At 38.7% G+C, this 22,260-nt stretch overlaps 2 protein-coding genes across 3 annotated transcripts in view; both read right to left on the bottom strand.

The window, feature by feature from the left end:
- Nucleotides 1-2,055, bottom strand: part of LOC139730220 (uncharacterized) — a 52,190-nt gene extending 50,135 nt beyond the window's left edge. For both annotated transcript variants that reach the window (XM_071641120.1, XM_071641122.1), the window contains exon 1: nucleotides 1,860-2,055. In XM_071641120.1, coding sequence (XP_071497221.1) covers nucleotides 1,860-1,884 — 25 coding nt within the window. In that variant the 5' untranslated portion in view covers nucleotides 1,885-2,055. The remainder of the gene's footprint in view (nucleotides 1-1,859) is intronic.
- A 4,030-nt stretch (nucleotides 2,056-6,085) lies between these two features.
- LOC139731594 (uncharacterized) lies at nucleotides 6,086-21,837 on the bottom strand. Its single transcript, XM_071642484.1, has 8 exons — nucleotides 21,627-21,837; nucleotides 20,757-20,958; nucleotides 18,309-18,490; nucleotides 14,932-15,066; nucleotides 13,935-14,141; nucleotides 13,355-13,435; nucleotides 11,731-11,852; nucleotides 6,086-11,000 (listed from the first exon to the last, which is right to left on the bottom strand). The coding sequence occupies exons 1-8, from the start codon at nucleotides 21,649-21,651 to the stop codon at nucleotides 10,863-10,865; spliced, it is 1,092 nt and encodes a 363-aa protein (XP_071498585.1). The 5' UTR covers nucleotides 21,652-21,837; the 3' UTR covers nucleotides 6,086-10,862.
- Between the last annotated feature and the right edge of the window lie 423 nt (nucleotides 21,838-22,260).

Raw genomic sequence — 22,260 nt, 5'->3', positions numbered from 1 at the left:
CTTTAAAAAAAAAAGATGGAAGAGTGTTCGAACCTGTGAAGAACAGCATCAGGATAATTTCGTTAGAGTTATGGCTATGCATCGTTTGAACTGTGGCTATATTCATAGAATTATACAGACCCTATTGTAAGAAAGACGTCTTTGCATTTTTAATTGACTGGGTGCTAATACTATCGAACGCTTTAACATACATTATACATGTATACATTATTATGCAAAACATGAACATGGCCAAAAGTATATTCACGCTGAAATTGATCCGTGCATACACACGTGTATTACGTTTCACAACTTTTTTTTTCAGGAGTATATACCAAAACTCACACAAGTTATGGTCCTATCAAGTGGCCTTCTACTTCTCGATATAAATTATGTTGTTGTTGTTGTTGTTGTCTTGGTTTAATGGCGTGTATCACTCAAGATTATTTACGCCATAACCAGCTATGCGACAGAAACGCGCTAGCCTTACACAAAATATCTATTTAAATGCGTAAATACATCTGTTCGAAAAGTTGCTCATCAAACTCTGTGTCAACAAAAGGCCTAAGGAGCATGCGTTCAATTTTGTCACCGTACTATCTTGGTCACACCTACATGCGCAAACCCAAAGAGCAATGTGGGTTGAGTGAAAGCAGCAACATTAGTAGAACACATCAGTGAAAGTTTGAGGAAAATTGGACAATCGATGCAAAATTTTTAAAGTTTTGGTGTTGGAACCGCTGAAACGTATGAGTGGACAACAATACAAAGAAAACATAAAGAAAATTCAACAAAAATCTACTTTTCTAGCATTATGAAAGTGCACTTGACTAACCGCATTCGGAAAGCAGGAGGAATAATTGCTTCCCTTAACTAATGTTAGCATCAAGTAGATGGAATTTGTCATTTTCATGAAAAACGAATTTTTGTGGAATTTTCTCTATAATTTCTTTATTATTGTTGTCCACTCATACGTCATAACCTCCAGTAGTCTCCTCATCCAGCGGTTCCAACATCAAAACTTTAAAAATTCATAACTTTCTCATTGATTGTCCGATTTTCTTCAAACTTTCACCGATGTTTTCTAATAATGCTGCTGCTTTCACTCAATCCACATTGCTCTTTGGGTTTGCGTTCCCTTATGTGCCGACGAGACAGATTTGCACAAATTTCACACACATGCCTATGGACGGGAAAATTAACATGGCACGCAAATGGTTAGAGAAAATAAACGAGCTGACAAAGATATGGGATCGTATAACTTAATTTAGATCAGAAACAATTTTGTTATGCTGCGTTTCTCTCGCGTTTCAGGAAATGGCTCTATACAAAGCAAAAGATCAATGAATATTCGCACATATTCAATATTTCAAACGTCACGCATCATTATTCCAATCGAGCGGCATTGCAGACGGTACCGAAGTATATAGCATTGATAGCTAGCCGAATGAGTATTGACAATCTATGGAGACGGCATCGAAATAAGAGAACATGCAATATGACATTGAAGTGACATGGAAGGGAAATCGAGATTAAAATGTATAACCGAACCAAGAATGCAATGAAGTGCATAAAAGAAATAGAATAAATGACTGTAAAGCGGTCTTTGCAATGCAGGACAAACGTGTGGATTTGATATAATCTTTCTGGAACCTTTCCCAATATTGGTTAAGTTGTGCTATCAATTGAACGCAGGGCTGAAACACTTCCACTGAACCTTTTTCTCCCAACACATGCACCCCTCCCCCCCCCCCCTTAAGGAAAGATCCTATAGAAACAAACCCTTACACTGGGTATAATGATATGACAAACGAGACCTAATCAGTTGTATCAGCACTCATCTAAATCTACCACGAAATCATAGGGAAAATATGGCTTACTTTTGACACCACTCGATGCCGCCATCTTGAACGTCTGGTGAGAATGGTTGATAGCGAATCAATAGTTGTAGTTAAAAATAATGCAGTTAAATTACCAGTCGCTATATCTCTCTCCCTCGAAGCGTTGTTCCTAGGTTAGCGCATTGAACACGACTGGAGTAATAATGTACTACGGTCGATTATCCCAGGGAGGTGAGACGATGTTATCCAGACTTTTGGTTGCGATGTGTGCGTTGGTGTATGAATTAATGTATGCTTGCTCTCATTGGCTACTGACTACTGGGCGTGTTTCAACGCCGTTTGTTTGCGTTTACCGAGTATCCGCAGATTAGAGCCATAGCAACGCCCGAAAATTCCAAAGTAGGTTAAAATCATACGCAGTGATATGCACATAGGACGCAGACACTCAAATATCAATTTATTTTTAGTTTCACCTTCAGTGCTTTTGGAAATAAGCATAGCTGCGATTGAGTTGAGACAAGCAATACGTATTAATGTTTGGACGGGGAGGGATGCTTAACGAGCCTAATGCACTATTATAGGCCGTGGGAATAGTGTAGCTCCTTATTGATTGCATGACACTGTTTTGAAAATGAGAACGATTTTAAGATGGAAACAAATCCTCATGAGAAGAAATTGAAATCTGTTTATGATAATTATTGAGGCATTTCTTGTCCACCTCTCCGTTGGTAGAATCCACTACTATTTAGGAATGTAGGAAGATGCGAAACAATCTAATCATCATTGATATTATATGAAGTGCTAGAATAATTATATCAAGTCATGCTTCATGATTAAATGTATCATTTAAAGCAAGAAACTTTGCTAATCGCCCTGCGGCTTGTGAAGGTGACACGTTTTGTGTTCATCCATGGCTTAATGTTCACCATGGGCAACCATAGAAATAAAAATTCAAAGATGGCATTTATTATCGCAGCAGGTTGTTGTTGCTTTTGTTTTGTTTGTTTTTTGTAATTGCTTTGTTGTTGTTGGTTTTTTTTTGATAGGGTAACATTCGACTTGCTTCATCGCAAGTTTAAGACTTGAACACAATGATTGTCCTCACGTTATGTCCACGATAGAATAATTATTTATACATATATATGATATATACGTATATATACATACATACATATACATGTATGTATATCTGTGTGTGTGTGTTTGTGTGTGTATGCGTGTATCATGTCTATGTTTTATCATATATTGCATTCATGACTATTAAACATTCCAGAGAGTACAGCAGCTGTCAAGGGTGAACGAATCAGGGGGTTAATAGGAATGATAAAATCGTCAACATGCCTGTAGCGAGGCCATCTTATCTCCCTTGTCATGATGGGGAATATGATGTATATATTACGTACGTATGTAATGATGAATGTATGTGTGAATATGTATATAATGTAATATGTATTTGATATCATACTTATGAGAACATTATGAGCTAAATTAGCGGTGAAGAAAGTTCAATGCTTCTGGAGGAGAGATATATAACAGCAATACTGCATATGACGACATCACAAATAGAAGTTGAAAGACTGTGAGCACGTATTTAAAAAACGTGAGAATTTACATGGTCAATTTTAATGTCCGTGGCCGTAAAGATGAGGATATAATGCTTTTCCTCTGTTACCACAGATTATTATCTCTCTTTTCTCTTCAGCAATGAAAACATTTCCTCGTCTTAAACCTGTCCTGGACACAACAGCGTAAAGACGTTATGATATTGCCTTACGCAAATATTTGATGTTCATGGTGGTTGTCAATACTGAAGGGTCTCCTCGAATACGTCATGCAATAATTACAGATAGAATGCAAAATGCCAGATCCCCCCCCCCCCCTCCCCAGAAAAAAAAAATGCTGAGTCATTGCGAATAGAAAGGCATGACAATCGCATAGGTGTTCATGGAGCCACATCCACCAATATTTCCAGTGGCGAGTTCTTTGTTCGGGATCAAAGGCTATTTACACCATAAAAAGAAATAATCCATTCTCATCGTCTGGCATTTTGTTTAGTGGGGTTTTCTGTGTGTGGTGTGTGTGTGTGTGTGTGTGTGTGTGTGTGTGTGTGTGTGGATAGATGTTCAGACTGATAGTCTAAATTATATACTTTAATTATCATTTTCAATAATTATGTCTTCCCCACTTCAGTGTGTGTGTGTGTGTGTGCATGTTTTTCTTTTCTTGGTTTCAGTTTTGTGTTTGTTTGTATGTGTGTGTGTGTGTGGAGGGTCAGTTTTCGTGGGGGGGGGGGGGGGGCAATTGGTTTGGTGAGTAGTTGGAGGTCCGGGGGTAAGTTTTTGGCATGTCTGCAGAGAAGTGTGTGTGGTGGCGTGGGGTTGGGTAGATGTAGATAGGTAATAGTAGGGGAATGGTGTGTAAGTGATGGCCCAGTCACAATGTCGGCGATCTGTCGGGGATTAGTTTTGGCCGGGGGTCGTCGTAGAAGATAAAGAATCCTCGAACAATCCTAGCAATAATCCTAATAAATGTGGAGCAGTCACATTGTCTGAGGATTTTGACCCGGTTTTGTCGAAAAATCGTGGGATTAGCCTCCGATCGCCTCCGATTGCATCGGAGGCGATCGGAGACGATATCTACGATCGTCTTTTCTTTTAATTGGCATCTTCAAAATCTTCAAAATCTTCTGTCACAGCCTCCTGCAGCAAGAGCGTCTCAAACTTTTAGCGATCCGGTCGGAGGCGCCCTTATTATACACGGCGATTTACTACGATTCCACCGTACGAATCGTCGGAGACGATCACAGAAAGCGTACGAATCGTCGCAGGGCGCCTCCGATTCAGTCGGAGGGCGCCGGAGACTACTCGCAGACATTGAATCTCAACCTGAATTTCCAATCCCACAAAGAATCTTGCGACTAGTCTCAGATTATTCGGAGGACGCCTCCGATTAATCGGAGGGCATCGTAGGTCATCGGATATTGTGTCTGGGATGTCAAAAATGGGTGAAAAATCTTGCGAGCAATCTTGCAATTTTAAGTTCAAAGTTAGGGACCGCGACGGGTGTGGCGATGCCTAAAAAATCTGTCTAAAGATTTTGTTAAAATTTCCCGGGTGTTACCCATCGCCGACGCATCGCAACTGATTTGTGACTGGCCCATGAGGAGGGTAAAGTACGAATACGGTTGAGACTACGCACATCTGCAGTGGCGGATCGGGGGTGGTGCACAGGGCGCCGCTCCTTTTGGTGAGATAATAAAAGAAAAAAAAAGGAAAAAAATGAAAAGGGTCGCGTGCATCCCCCTTTAATTTTTCAAAGAAACCATTTCCATCGGATTGTAGTGGCACCAGAAAACTGCGCTGAAGCCCCCCCCCCCTCCTTTTTTTTTTTTTTTTTGGCTTGTCAGCCGATGACACCCAGAAGTGGCACCAGAAGTATTTTTGCCCCCCCTTTTTTTAACGAAATTACTGGATTTGCGTAATTATACTGTTTTGTGTAGTAAAAACAGATATGGGGTAGGGTGATAGGTCAAATCTAGAAATGTCGCTATGGCGACTAGCTAGCTATGGCGCCATAATGTAGATCTATAGTACATGTGGACAATGTGTGATTACATTTTCACAAAATTTGCAAAATATTAAAATGACATGTATATCACAAATGTGTTGAATGTTCACCTTCCTTGACCTAGGTTTAATTGGATGAATGGAAGAGCATGTATTGGGGGATTTTAGGACTTTTACTTGACTTTGACCCTTACATAAGTTTATGCATTGGGTAATATTCAAGGTACATAATGTCTCTGGCACCACTTCGTGGCGGAGGCATAGAAATATTGAATTTCGTTCGGTTAATTTATTAATGAGTTTTTTACTGCAGGTTTTGGTGGAATGTTGTATTCTCAGTAAGCGGTTTACGTAATGAAGCAGACAATGATTAATTTGATGAAGTTGATCAGGATAGTTTTTTGTAGGATTTATGCAAAATTTTACATAACTTTTGCATATATTATGGTATGATTTGCAAAAAAAAAATAAGTTTAAAGAAAAGTTCGTGACTCAGCAGCACAAGTGTAATGAAGCATATATAGATTGATTTGATTGAGTTGATCAAAATAGCTTTTTTTTTGGTTAGATTTATGCAGAATTTTATATCAATTTTGTATGCACGGTATGATTACAAATGTATATTGTCTAAAAAACAACAAAAACAAATGTGATACAGCGGAACATAAGTGAAAAGTATACACCTGCTTATTTTTGTTCATATTAATCTTATTGTGAAATGCAAGTAAAGAATATCATAAAATCATCGTGTGAGTTTGAGTGTGTGTGCGAATGAACCGCTTTGCTATTTTGGCAGTCCTCATCTTATTGTGAGTCCCTTCTTCGTTCAACAATAATTACAAACATTGTGTACTTTGCAAGAATTTTAAATCTCATTCACAGAATGTCAAACAGAGCATGGTCAATGCAAAAACAATACTCACTGATTATAGTCTGGTATAGTGACGTAGTTTTTACTCTAGCCTTAAAAAGAATACAACGTTTTACATGATTTACCCATAATCTGGTGTGCGTTCCATAGGTATGGACTATTTTGTCCTATGGATTTTTGTGGCATTGATAGGTTGGGATTTACCGGATGAAAATTGTGCGAAATGCGAGTAGGATTAGAATGAACAGTTGATTCAACTTGAACTTGTATTAGGATCTGAATGCTTAAAATTAATGTAATCTGTTTATTTATTTATTTATTTATTCATTCATTTATTTCAATATTCTTTTAGCAAGGTAGCCCTTTCAGTTGGTTAACTGTTCTACAAGGGGCCCTGCTCACATTATGTGCAGATAAAAAGTCATAAACATCAAAACAAAGTACAAACATTTACATAACTAGTCTTATACTACAATCAGCCACTACTTGACTACTCCAAAACAAAAATACACAAAAAACTCAAACATTATTACGATTACAGCTTAACAGCTGGATAGGGCAATCAGAAAAGTATTGCCACTTCACCTACCCACCCCTTACAATTGTTATTATACAATATCTTCAAATATCGGACTTAACTATCATTTTTTCATACAAAAAAAAAACATTATAAACTTAATGATATATAACACAAAATAACATAATCACACAATTCTCAGTTGATTTCAATACATTTTCCATTATATACGTGTATACCTCTCTGCATGCTTTCATAACCTATCAATCATGCTGAGTACCCTGCATAATTTTCGAAAACAAACAATGACTGCGCATTTCGAATGAAATTTGGCAAATTATTCCACATATTTGAAGCTTGATAATGAAAAGTGCTCTTAAAATAATCTGTTTTGGGGGCATTTATAAACAAAGGGCATTTAACGGCATATCGTGTATGAAATGGTGTGTGTCTTATAGCAATTATTTGTCTGAGATAACGTGGGCTCATCCCGTTGATTATCTTATACAAATATATGCAACTCTTGTACTGAACTCTATGATGTATTGATTGCCATTGTAATTTGGAGAGCATTTGCTTATGTGGCGTTAGTATAACTGGCTTTCAGAACAATTCTTGTATACCGATTTTGAAATTTTTGGAGTTTATCCAAATGACAATGTGCACTTCTACCCCAGACAACAATACAATAATCTATTTGTGGCAATATCAAACTATTTTGTAACAAATGCATTATACTTTCAGGCAAATAATGCTTAATTCTACGAATATATCCAATTATCCGACAAATCTTACTAAATACTGCATTGATATGCTTATCCCATCTGAGATTACTATCAATAATCACACCTAAATATTTTAAATGAATCAACATGCTTAATACTACTACCTTTATACACAATATGCAACTTATTCTTCTTTATCCTCCCTTTTGATCCAGTTAACATAACTTTCGGGTTTTTTTTTTTTGATATTCATAACAAGACAATTTATCTCCAACCATTGAACAATTAAATTCATTTTATCTTGCAAAAGTTGACTTAATTCCTGTACATTTTTCGAACGAACAAACACTGCAGTATCATCTGCATACAAACACATTTTCGAATCATTTCTCAAATCAACTGTACAAACGTCATTTACAAATAGCGTGAAAAATAATGGCCCTAACAGGGAGCCTTGAGGTATCCCAATAGAAACTTTTCTAAACACAGACTGGCCCCCATTGATACAAACACACTGTTCCCTATTTCGGAAATAATCAACACACCACTCTAATTCTTTACCAGCAATACCATACCTACTCTTTTTTTTCCAAACAATATAATATGATTCACTGTATCAAAAGCACGTTTTAAATCCAGAAATATCGCCCCAATAGCATAGCTTTGATCAGTACACCTTAACAATTATTCATTCAAATCAAGCAATTTTGTACTTGTTCAATGCAGTGGACGAAATCCCGATTGACAATCGCTTAACAAGTTATGATTATTCAAATAGCGATATAATTGCCCATGACCTAATTTTTCAAATGTTTTCATTATGACTGATACCACATATATAGGTCGGTAATTTTCTGGTTTTGTCTTTTCACCTGATGTACTGGTGTGACTCTCGTTTGCTTCCATTCACCTGGTATTGTACCTGCTTCAATGGATGCATTAAACAAATGAGTAAGATGCTGTGTGACAAATGGGATGCCCTCTTTTAACAGCCGAGGGTGAATGTCGTCTAAGCCAGGTGCCTTGTGAATAGACACATTATCTAGGGCTTTGGCCACTTCTGCCTCTGTTATTTGAGCAAACATAAACTTACTGTCAGTGAACTTAGGTGGGTTGTTATGAGCCTGTACTTGACTTTGGTATCTCATTCACTGTAGTGAAGTGCTCATTGAAAGCATTGGCAACGTCACCTGCATTCGATAATTTGGTACCACTGACATTCAGCTCAATCTGTCTAGTCTTTGAACTAGTCGTAAATGACTGCAACGCTTTCCACGTCTTTTTAGAATCGTGACTGCAAGAGTGAAATTCATCAAACTAATATTGCCGCTTTAACTTCTTATTCATAATTTTTATTAAGTGAATTACGGACTCTCTTATATTTTCCCAATACATTATATTACCAGTGTCATCAAATTTCCTTTTCAAAAAATCTCTTTCTCTAGCTAATTCAACATATGCATTATTTATCCAAAGCGAATTTTTATTCCGATTTCTCATTGATATCTTGGGGGCATATTTATCACATAATTTCAAAAAAAGATTCCTTAAAAATTTGCCATAGTTGATTTACGTCACGTTGCTGATAATATGTGGACCATGACAGCTCATTGCCGTCGGAAAGAAATTGTTCTCTGTCAAACTTTTTAAACGAACGAAATATGCAACTCTGACAAATATTATGAGGTACTTTGATTTTCAAATTGACATAATATATAATATGAACGAATGATCACTCAGCACCATTGAAATAACTCCTGAGTTTACATTACTCTTCCCATTTGGTACCAGAATAAGGTCAATGCATGTACGACTACGATCAGTAATTCTCGTGGGCTTGTCAACAATCTGTTGCAACTGAAGGTAAGTACATAGATTATGAATCTTGTCTGACATTGGGTTTTGACTGAACATGTTGACGTTAAAATCACCAAGTATCACACCATTTCTGGAGATATCTAACATTGTTTCTATACGTGATTCTAGTTAATAAAAAAAAAAACCTGTGCTGTACTATTTTGTAGTCGATATACCACTCCGACATACCATGGCTGGGATAGTTCTATATTGATTTGTAACCACAGGAGCTATAGTTGTTCACATTCTAAATCACATCGTCTTGAATACGACAAATTTGAATTTATATAACAGATCACTCCACCTCCACAGAGGTTTCTGTCTTTTCTTTCCAGATCATAACCATTCACTTGCAATTCAGCGTCGGATAATTGTGACATCTAACCAACTTTCCGAAATGGTTAGCCCTTTAATCGGGTTGTGTAATAAAAAATACCTTATATCATCCATCTTATTTCTTAAACTTCTTACATTATAATGACCAATCTTAAGGCCTGTGCCTTTTAATTCACTGATAACAGGACTATTATCCATTTCATTCGGAGGACTAACATATTATGCAATTATTGCTTGAAATTGGTTCAAATTCATATTCTTGTTGACCAACATCAACAAAGGGAAGCTCCTTAAATGTGCATGCATTACAAATCCAATCCTGATCACTCTGATATACATCGAGTAGAACATTGCACTTTAAATGACACCATTGTTCACAATTCACACAGAGTATAGCATTTTGATTATTTTTTACAGGCAAGCTGCATACATTAACAAGACATGGATACTTAACCTGTCTGATATATCTACGTTTAGAATTAACTTGAATACTTTGAGGAATCGACATTATGAAAAAGACATACCTATCTCTGTATCACAAACTGCGTATAAATCCATTCAGAGACGGTCAAGATCACGTGTGTTTGAGATGTTTATTACTTTATTCTGCGTATAGTGAGAGCACGAATTCTTCCGTCGTTGGACCAGGCTTTCGACACCAATGTTTTTACCAGTATTAAATGAAAATCAATTACAATGTACTTTTAAACCAGTTCAACACCTACAGTAACTCTGCACTAAGTATGCGCACCAACGTATATGTCACTATGTGAGTAAAACATAATGATATCAAGAAAAAGAACCGATATCAGATGGAAAGGTACTAGTATATGACCAGATTAGGATTCAAATAAAGAAGAAGTTTCTACCAGAACATTAATCATGACACACTTGCAATAGATGGTTGAATTAAACAACTTAAGTATTCCCCGGGTAAAAAGTACACAGAATCAACCACTGCTTGTTTTTGTTTTTTGTTTTTTTTGTAATAGTAATAAGTGTAAGACGCATAGATCCGTGAAAGTGTCGCCACGTCAAAACTTTCTCTAAAATTGTATTTCGTCCATGAAAGCTTGCATCTTTCAGCATGTTATCTCCAGCAGACTTTTTGTTGTTGTTGCTTAAAACCAGATCCAACTGCTCAAGAGTTTTGTTCCTTCTCCTGTCGGCCTAGCTCGTCTCCTGTTTATCCTTCGGGTTGTAGTAACCCTTCTTGCGGACGATGAACCCCTTTTCGATGCAGGAGTAGGCCATGTCGATCAGTGAGTCCTTGGGGTCGTACGGGGTAATGCCGAGAACATGTCGAAGCTGGTGTTGTGAAGGTAATACGGAGGTAAAGAAATTGATCGAGGAATAGAAATTATGTCGTAAGAATTGACCAGAAATTACACAGAGAAGGAAAATTGTAAACTTGAAAACAGCTGGTCGAGGAGTGCACGTGCAACATTTGAAACACATCTTGGCATTACGAAGAATGCCTAAATAGGACATTGTTATATAGCTATTATACTGTCGCTTTGTGTCAGACAACTTTAGTAGTTCTGAACATGGGTTGTTCCCGACTATGCATGACGCGCGTTCATGTTGGTGATTATAGTGGGTTCCAGCGCTATGATAGCATGCCTCATCAAATCTTCAGGTCTTGCGCGACCCACGCCTCTCTTACAATAGAAAGGGAGCAACATGTAGGCCTACCCTAGCGTCCTTACCTTATTCAATCTTTTATTGAATGACGGAGTCTTAGTGCGAAATGTCACAATTACAGAATACACCCTTACTGTAAACATGATGCTTTACATTAATTTGTACAAAAAAAAAACAATACCTGGCCGTATGAAAAACTACTTCTCTTTTTACAAAAAAAAAGTATATAATGAATTTAATAACTCCGCAGCGAACAGATGTTCAGTAATGATATTCCTCTTCTATGATCTCTCTGCCTCTACATACTTTTGAATATGCGCTGAACACTGCTGAAGACTTTGAAGGTGTGTTTTGTTGTTGTTTTTACATAGATAGTATGGCATGACTTTCTTACCCTGGTGTCCGAAAACTTAGCCACATGTCCAGACAACTGAGAGATTGTTTTAGCATTCTGGCTGAACAATCCGGCAAATCGGAGCAAAAAGCCAGGGGCTACGGAAGTAGGAGGTCTGTAACCTAAAAATGATAAGCAGAAAAACAACAACAATCTTACGTCATTTAATAAATAATGACTACAACATAATTAAAAGGGGTATTTACAGTTTGCACTCATACTTTCCCGAGTTAATGAATGTTGTTTTTTCCTTCATTTTTTTTTTTTTTGCTTTTAGTAATGTGTTACTGATATTGTTGCATCATGTGGCTTCTCTATGTTTGCTTTAGTAACATTTGTTTTAGGTTTTGTATTTATTTGTTTTCTTTCTTTCATCATTTCCCCTCAATGTTACCATTGTCTAAATAGGTATGATGTCCTCAATTTTCCCCTATGAATACGTCATCTCATTCTGGAAAGCCTGAACAACTAAGCTTGCTAATACGTAGGCCCCATCATATTTCTCATGCTTTGATCATGGCCCAACACTATACTGTAAGCAGACCTTTGTACTTTTTATTTTGTAATTTTGGTATTGTGGTAGTTCATTTTCCGTGCCATTCTCACGTGAAATATGAAAATGAATTGAAATTGGAATCGAAATTGAAACGTGTAATTTTTTGAATAAGACAATGAATGTGACTTATGTCCTCATTTGACAAACGTTAATCTTGCAGTGACACCTCTTCGCTTTTGGTGTTATTACTATCGATAGGCAGATTCACATGGACTTAAATTCACGTTGGTCAAGAAGATATACTGGATGAAACATCTCGTCCATGACAAGATCTAAACCTTGAAAGCACTAATCTGTGTGTTGGATATGGTTCTTGCTATAATTACATGTGAATATACAACTGTACGTAATGAATGTACACTTCCACCCTGGTGTGTACACGATTACAGTAATGATACATGCACGATGGCTAGTAACTGATCAGTGGGAATCAGTAAGAATGCTTGGGGAAGATTGTTCCAATCCTTGTGGGATTCATTTAAGGGTACATTATATATCTATAAATTGTTGTGTGAAAATTATTTGCTTGTACAGTTAACGGCCCGTTGACGATCGCCCCATCACTGTACAGGCATGCTAACCTGGGAACATTAAACTGCACATTACTTGAATATGAGACCATTCTGAAGCAAATAATTTTCACACAATAGATATATAATGTACTCTTAAATGAATTCCACAAGGATTGGAAAAAATCATCCCCAAGCATTCCCACTCATTCCCACTGATCAGTTACTAGCCATCCCCTTTAGGGATTTTATCAGCCCGAGTTTTCAAAACGCGGTAGGGAAAAATTTCCCGAAGTCAAATTAGCCCGCCGTTTGTGCGGTGAAGACGCAAATAGCTTACTATTTGATCGGGAAAATATCCCAAGGAAACCTCGGGCTAGCTCGTCAATTAGCGCGCTAATTCATGAACTGGCGCGATATCGCAGTATCGGACTATTTTCCAAGACCGCAAAATGTCCCGTTATTTAGTTTGAACTTTGGGCTGATGAAGACACGCCTACTATGTATGTACGGTCTGTTGTGATCGGGACGTGGACAGTGTGTCTGTGTCTCCCCATACCTTTGTCCCTGAATTCAGGGCGAAGAATCTCCGACATCTCCTTGAACCATAGGTTGTACGGTGAAATGATGTGTCGGTTACCTGTATCATTAATAACAGAAAAAAAATTATAGAAATTGAAGCAACTCAATTAAAGTGATGATAATGATAAATTGATAGATGTCGGGAAAAAAATACGAAATTAAAGTAGATACAATAATGGTAAAATCGATCGATGAAAGATTTAATCATTTAGTCATTATTCAAATTTAAACCATCATTCGAAATTTTTCAAATATTAACGTTCTGGATGCAATTCTTATTTGAATTCACCCTTGTCACATGCGTTGAAGCGACAGAGCAGTTTCTAACCGAAATAATGATGGCGAAAATAATGATAGAAATGACAACAATGATAGTCATAGTGACAATCATCAAAATAGTCATCATTATAATCATCACGAGATTTCATGCAGTAACGCTCTAGAACAGTGCAGCTTTGTTTTTCGTTTGGGATTATTGTTCTTCATATTTGTTGCTCTATGACAAGTCCCTCTTTGTATAAGAACCTGGAATTCCCCCTTCCCCTGGATGGACTCACCCGCTGCCTCTGGTAGGGTCATGGCGATAACGTGGGCCCTTGCCACATCGCGCACGTCACAGACGGGGAAATTGATTTTAGGCACCACCGGCGTACCGCGCTCCAATAACATCTGAATGATCTGGACGCTGGCCCCCGGCGCACCGCACAGAACGGGTCCTTGCACCGCCGACGGGTTGATGGTGGCCAGTTCAAACCTGGTCTCAGCTGGCACCAGGTGAAAAGTGGAAAGTTTGAATGAAAATAAGGCCAAAGAAGACAACAGGAACGATTATTATCACATTGATTATAGACATAAAGGTTTGCTTTCACTCGTGTCAAGGGCCTCGGCACACAGAGCACTGACGGTATACGACAACTGTCCTGTTTGTTTGTTTGTTTGTTGTTTTTTTTTTGTTTTTTTTTTGTCTTGTTCTGTTAAGAAAAATCAGTAATTCGGTACAAAGTCACCCCAAATTTTATTCTTATGTCAAAATCAAGAGCAGCAAAATCACCTGTTGAAGATTTATTTTGTAACAAAAGTATTTGCGGGGAAGTGAGTTTGTAACAGAATCAGACATGGTTCCTTTTCGAGCACCACATCAGAAAAAAAAAAAATCCGAACCGTTGCTGTTGCCGTGCTCGGTGCATCGAGGCCTTCAGAGTTTGGTCTACCTAGCACTTTAGTGCTATGAATTATACCTTTTTGCATTCCAGTATACGTGAGTATTTATTTATGATTGAATAAAGCAGCAGCTGACAATGAAAAGAAACCCAGAGGCTAAGTTTAAAGATCACCACGCACCAAAAGTGACCTTCCTTCGTGCCATTATCATTTCACAAGAACATGTGAGTGTGATAGTTTCTAGGAGCCATAACTTCAATGACTACTGCCATTGGAAAACATAGAATTGTTGGCAAATTAAGGAACAATTAATTTTCTTCGTTTTTTTTTTTTGTTTTTTTTACACCGGGCCTGATAAAACGATTCGATTGAAAATGAAACATCTACTAGTACCTGGCATTTTCTCCACGAAGTCCCAGGCGGCTCTCTCGGCCAGAGCTTTGCTCTTTCCGTACGTGTCGTTCAGGGGACTCTTCAGGTTCCTCCACTGGCTCTCGTCTATGGGCGTTTCGTTGTTCTCCATCAGGTCTTAGGAAAACATCAAACCACATCGAACATCCAATATAGGCATTCAAAAAATAAACCTCGTATAAATACACAACTTTTCTCTCCCCTCCCCCCTCTGTTTCTTCTTTCTCTATCTATCTACCCATATCCACATTATACGCTATACGAATAATTTATAAGTTGTGAGTGCATCAGGGCACGAATATCGCACGAGGCGCGAGATAAGCCACTGGTCTATTCAACAAGGCGCGTAGCGCCGCGTTGAATAGACCAGTGGCGAATCTCGCGCCGATTTATACCACACCTTGTCCACAATCACAGTACTAAATTAGTGACCGCCAACTCAGGAGGGCCCAAAAATAAATGTAACAATTAGGCCGAGAATTGTAAACCACCCTTTGTACTGCTTTCAAACACTCGTCATGATTCGACCACACAGTCACAGGAATCACAAACTCGGCAGGGTCTATACCCATTCTACACTAACGTTAGATCGAGTTAGGCCTGACTGTTAGGCCGATCTGAGATGTCGGTAGATCACTGTGGTCCACGTAGCTCAGAGTCAAGAGTAAAAACACAACAGTAGGTAAGGCCGCAATACATGCAACTAACTTGACCGAAAGATCGGCCTGTATCTGTCCGTCGGGGAATGTTCCGCGGAGACTAGATTGCGTCTGGCTTCACGGATCCCCTCCGTATACGGAGGGGGTACAGCGTTAATGGCAAAATATAAAAGAGTCCTCCGGACAGACGGATCTTTCTGTCTAGCAACTAACTAGCTAGGTAAAGTAGCTGCGCGTACACGTTAACGTTGCAGAACTCCGCCGCGCCTGGTCTGTGAGACTTACCGGCAGCGCAGCGCAGCCGGCCAGCACGTAGTTTGCTGGCGCTTTGCTAGTGTGAGCCACAGAACTCTACGTAGAGTTCTTTGGTGTGAGCGGCCGTGCATTAGTAGCCCCCCGCGAAGCCGTGCTATAGTACCTTCGAGCCGTGCAATAGGCCTATGCCAGGGGCCTATTGCATGGCTGTCACTCTCAATGAGTTTGATAGGTACAGCTGTATTTTCTATTGAATGTCATGTGACATGTTCTTGGCCAATCACAATTCGACATCATTCTAAGGTGTTGTATAAATATGAATATATAATATACATATTACATGACATTGTATACTATATATCAGAATTGTATACATGTAGAGATAGATATATATTCTCTCTTATGTATAAAGATAGGAACATTTACATGTATATTATATAATTATGTTCAATATCTTACACATTGTTTACTGTCATTGTCCGTTTCAAGCAAGTTCCTAGCTCTTTTCATGGAAATGTCAATGACTACTTTTTTATCTTGATTCAAATTTGCATTCATCTCAGGTCATACCTCATGTAAAGATTCTAAACTTGTCTTCCAACATAACTACAATTGATAATTGTATGACTTGATTCAGTCTGTATTGTTTACCCTTCACGCTTGTTAGATAATTCACTGTATACATAATTTTGCTGATTTCCAAAAGAAAGGGGTTAAACTGTACTATAAAATGGGTTCAAGAATGTAGCCAATTGGAAGCGCTGAAATGAGTCACGTGTACGTGCATTAATTTCTTAGTAAATGCACGGCCGGGGCCTGACGTACGTCACAATGTTTACACTAGCAGTGCGCACTCAATCAGTTGTTACAAGTGCGTCACGCGCTACAATACGCGCTGTCAATCCTGTAAACAACTTCTAGTTCGGGCTGCCACAACAGCCGGCGGCCTTTCTTGTGCATAACACGTGGCGTACGTATACTCTTATACGTACAACGTACGTACAGTATGGTAGGTGTTCAACCCACCGACCGGGTCCATAACGACCGGCCGCGCATTATAATGGCATTGCGCGTACAGAAAGAAAATGTACGCATGGGACTACGCGCAACGGTGTTCGATTCTTCACTGGGCTACGCTACCGAGTAAAATGTGGCGAAAACAACTAAGTATTCCCTCTAAATTACCGAAATTTAGCAAAATCGAATAAGGTTTATCGTGTAACTACATATAACTAGGCCTACCTTTGCTGACTCGTTGTTAGATGTAGAGTATCCTTCCGTAATAAATTTGACGATTTTGACCGCAAAATTGTCACCGCCGCTTGTACGATCGTGCACACACGTTACACATACACATGACATAAACATTTTGTCGCCCGCTACGACCGTACGAGTTGATGTAGAACGAGAAATGAATGTGAAAAAACAAACCGACTCATCTAATTTATTTCAATTACGATGAAAAGTTTCCTAATGAAAATCAATTCAAATTCATCAAACAGTCCTTCAAAAGTAATATGGAAGGATTCAAAAAATATTCAAATATTATTGGAGAAAAAATGACGGCTAGAAAAAAAAACAGCGGCCTGTCGAAAAAAACGCATTTAAATGCCCTTTATACATATTGTCAGGGTGGTCGGTTGAAATGAGCAGGGCAACTGAGTGCGGAAAAAATGACACCCCACGCGTTCGAAGCCGCCATCTAAGAGCGCGTACCTCAGATCGCATTTTCAGTGCGCGCTTCTGAATCCGGAGTATTTTCTCCACACGTGAGTAAAATTTCAGGCAAATTGTGAGATTTTTCACGTTTCTATTGATAGAAAAACGTTAGGTGTCCGGTATTATGAACACCCAACCATACTTATGTGCGGGATTTCCGAGTGCGACGTGCGTAAATGTTTGGGACGAACATCTTCGGACATCTTGACTTTTGAGCGAGTGCTACATGTAGCTGACTGGTATTGACCCACAAAGGTACGTGAATAATGCTGTTAGTTTTCGACCCATTTTATAAAACAAATGATGCACAGGATTATTTCGTGGCGTTAGTGAAGGTGCGGCTCACTCTCGAGTATTGACAACGGTTGCAAACATGCACTCGGCTGCGCCTCGTGCATGTCGCACCATTGTCAATACTCTCGAGCGCGCCGCACCTTCACTAACACACTCTATCCTGTGCATCATTTGTATATTGTTTGTCTTTGCGTCCTGTTTGCCAAAATTTCCATTACCATTAACCATTTGAACAATATTGAAAATGGTTGAAAACAAGATATAGGTTGGTTTTAGTATTTTTATAACTATGAGTCGGTTTGATTTGATGTGACGCTTGCTATTAGCTTTCGAGTATAAAATCATATTTTCTTTTTGAAATTAAACATTCATACCAATTTCATTTGCAATCAAGGCCAACTGCAAATTGAAAACTCTGTAATATGATCTTACCAGAAATAGCCGCGCACGAGCTGGTGACCACCACCCTCTTCACTCCTCCGACATCTGCGCATGCCTGGAGAACCCTCGTTGTGCCCTCTACGGCGGGTTTGAGAAGTTCATCTTCATGCTTTGGAGTCTGCACAGGGAGCGGGCTGGCGGTGTGGAGGACATGGCTGCATCCCCTGACGGCCCTGGAGCAAGCAAATCAGACATCATGTCTGGCATATCGGTCAATATACCATATACCATCTAACAACCATAGTACGTGCGGTGGTCCAGTGAATTGTTTCTAAAATTTACCCGGATGAAACATACATTTTTCAGCCTTTTATGACCCAATGCCCTTTGACCTTTGACCCCCAAATTGATTTTGGTAAACAAAAAAGAAAGAAAGGATCATTCGTGGCAAAGTAATTGGGGGATTAAGCTGTACTTCTTGTACTAAATGAACTTTTCCTATGACCTTTGACCTTTGATCTCATAACCCCAAATTATTTTTTCTCTCTTACCTTATCATGAACATACCTCGAAAATATTGAAGAATTTTGTTTCAATTAGTTTTATCTTCTCAAATTATCTTAAACACAAACAAAGAGACAGATAAACATATCAAAAAAAAAACATAACCTCCGCCGGCCGTTGGTTTGACCTATACTGGTAACAATAAAAGAAAGAAAAGTGATTTTTTTTTTTTTTTTTTTTTTTTAGGCAAATTAGAACGACTTGACCTCATTGACCTTTGCCCATTGCAGCAGACTGCATCACATTCGCCATATTGCTGGTACAATGGTGGTAATATTCGATAAATAATAGTTCGGACAATATTTGCTGAGATTGGAGTATTTCCCAGTGACTGATTGCAATAATAGAAATTGGAGTGCAGAGGCATTTGATGTGTATTGCTAACTCCCAGGGATGCCAAGTTCAAAATTTTTTTATGAGTGAGATTTTCATAACTCAACGTCTCGGTGCGCGCATGTGCGCGCGAGCGAGGGTGAGGGAGGGATTAGTAGGGAGCTTATTCAATTTTTAGCTCTTATTGGTGAGATCAGGTGCATACTTAAGTGACTATTTTTTACTTATTATTTTTGAAAGAAAAAAGGGAAATATACCTTCGATTGCAACTATCACTTTAATCCTTTGTATTTGATCTGTATGCTCATTATTAATAGGCCCAAGTTGCAGATTTCACCTAATGCGTGAGAAAAATGGGTGCCATGCGTGAGATCGTGAGACGGACCCTAAAATGCTTGAGTCTCACGCAGAATGCGTGAGACTTCGTAGCTCTGAATTCCAAACAGTCCACAACGTGGACGTTCAAATGAGAGCCGTGACATGATGAACCTAATGTATCTATGACACGCTTAGGCTAAAGTTATAAGTGCAAAATAAAATGATAGATATTTCAATGTCAGAAAATCCCAAGATATGGAGTTGTACATACACATGCCATTTTTCCATAATACAACGTAATGTAAAAAGAGAGAAATACAAAAGAACAGACATTATTGTTCAGGTCATTTTCTATCATAATAGGAAGACATTCTTTCATGCGATATCCAAATATCAATTCTGAATACAACGAAACTTGATTGTATACAAATAATACACAGGTGAGAGCGCGTTAGTGGAGATGTAGCGCACTACATTGTAAATACCCGAGAGTGAGCTGCGTTTCCACTAACGTCACGAACTCAAACCTGTGTATTATTTGATTTATAAAATGGGTCAAAACTAACAGCATTTTTCATGTACCTTTGTGGGTCAATACCAGTCAGCTACATGTAGCAGTCGCTCAAAAGTCAAGATGTCTGAAGATGTTCGTCCCAAACATTTACGCACGTCGCACTCGGAAATCCCGCACATAATAAGTACTGTACGTATAATCGTATCAAGTACGCCACATGTTATGCACAAGAAAGGCCGGCTGGCAGCCCGAACTGGAAGTTGTTTACAGGATTGACAGCGCGTATAGTAGCGCGCGACGCACTTGTAACAACTGATTGAGTGTGCACTGCTAGTGTAAACATTGTGACGTCAGTGACTTTACACTTTTTGCACGGCCGTGCAATAGTAAGAAATCATGAACGCACACGTGACTCATTTCAGCACTTCCAATTGGCTACATTCTTGAACCCATTTTATAAACCTGAATGAAACTTTCTGTCACGATGAAGTGTAATTATTGACTCGGAAGTTTAAGATTATCACTGAGACATTTCTACGTCGATTATTTCGACTCTACAAGGGGATCGCATTATAGAAACAGAAACAAAAAACCCGTCGTATATAATAATACATTTCGTTTCATCTTATTTCAACTAAATTGCAGCCCTTATCACACTTATTTATTTTTTTTTTTTCTGGAGGCATACCACAACCCGCAAGTATTACGGTTTTCTTCGTATTATTTATATTGTCAATTTTCACTTTGCTATTAATGCACTACAAACTCACTCTTTCCATCCTTCATCTTTTACCAAGTCGGCTTCCACCAGCTCCAGCTTGTGAGCGGCATTGGGACAGAGTTCCTTCAATGGCGTCACTTTCTTTGAATTGCTTAGACTCCTCACAGTCCCTCGAACCTTGTATCCGGCCTCCAGGAGTTGCTTCACAATGTGAGTGGCTATGTAGCCCGACGAGCCCGTCACCAAAACCACTGGGTGAGAAGGATATACCGTGCATTCATTTAATGTGTTAAACGCTTAAACTGAGGTCTGTATATAGGTACTAAAACTATACTGCTACGCAAACTATTTATTGTGGACTATTCATTTCCATGAGTAGGGCCTACTGACATGATAACCACTCTATGGAGACGGCATCGGAATAAGATAACATACAACTGACATTGAAGTGACATTAATCTACTGAAGAGACATCGAGATTAAGATATATATTCTGAGCCGAGAATGCAATGAAGTGCATAAAAGAAAAAAAATTAATGACCGTAAAACGCACGCATTTTAACAAGATTTCACAAAATGACCAATACAAAAAACAATGCAAATTTATGTTGTAACTTATGATAAGGCACGACTCGACAGCGGTCCGTGCAATGCAGGACAAACGTGTGAATTATACAATTAATCTATCTGGAACCTTTCCAACATTGGTTACGTTGTGTTATCAATTGAATGCAGGGCTGAAACACTTCCACTGAACCTTTTTCTCCTAACACATGCACCCCCATCCCATTATTTAAAGGGGAAATCCAATAGAAACAATCCCTTACACTGGGTGTAATAATATGCCAAACGACACCTAATCAGTTGTATCAGCACTCATCTAAATCTACCACGAAATCATAGGGAAAATATGGCTTACTTTTGACATCACCCGATGCCGCCATCTTGAACGTCTGGTGAGAATGGTTGATAGCGAATCAATAGTTGTAGTTAAAAATAATGCAGTTAAATTACCAGTCGTTATATCTCTCTCCCTCGAAGCGTTGTTCCTAGGTAGCGCATTGAACACGACTGGAGTAATAATGTACTACGGTCGATTATCCCAGGGAGGTGAGACGATGTTATCCAGACTTTTGGTTGCGATGTGTGTGGTGGTGTATGAATTAATGCATGCTTGCTCTCATTGACTACTGACTACTGGGCGTGTTTCCATTTGTTTGGGTTTACCGAGTTTACCAAGTATAAGTGTGCAGTTTAATGCTTCCAGGTTAGCATGCCTGTACAGTGACGGAGCGACTAAACTGCACATTACTTGAATATAAGACCATTCTGAAGCAAATAATTTTCACACAACAATAAATGCATGATGTACTCTTAAATGAATCCCACAAGGATTGGAACAATCATCCCCACTGATTCCCACTGATCAGTTACCAACCATCCCTTTTAAACTTGCGATGACGAAATTGATAAGACTGACTAGGTTAATAATCATCAATTTGATCACTCCCTTATCTTAAATCTTGCCTTGACACAACAGTGTAAAGACGTTA

Source organism: Diadema antillarum, unplaced genomic scaffold, assembly GCF_040938485.1.
Source record: "Diadema antillarum isolate AM-2024a unplaced genomic scaffold, OU_Dant_1.0 scf00000022, whole genome shotgun sequence".
NCBI classification, from domain to species: Eukaryota; Metazoa; Echinodermata; class Echinoidea; order Diadematoida; family Diadematidae; genus Diadema; species Diadema antillarum.
The sequence above is the reverse complement of the archived record's forward strand: the minus strand, read 5'-3'. Positions and strand labels throughout refer to the sequence as shown.

Coding starts and splice junctions, on each gene's coding strand:
- LOC139731594 (XM_071642484.1), bottom strand. CDS start 21,651: ATGGCGGCATCGGGTGATGTCAAAA. Junction 14,142..14,931: donor CTTCGTGGAGAAAATGCCAG/GTACTAGTAGAT, acceptor ACCTGGTGCCAG/CTGAGACCAGGTTTGAACTG. Junction 11,853..13,354: donor CCCTGAATTCAGGGACAAAG/GTATGGGGAGAC, acceptor TATCATTTTTAG/GTTACAGACCTCCTACTTCC.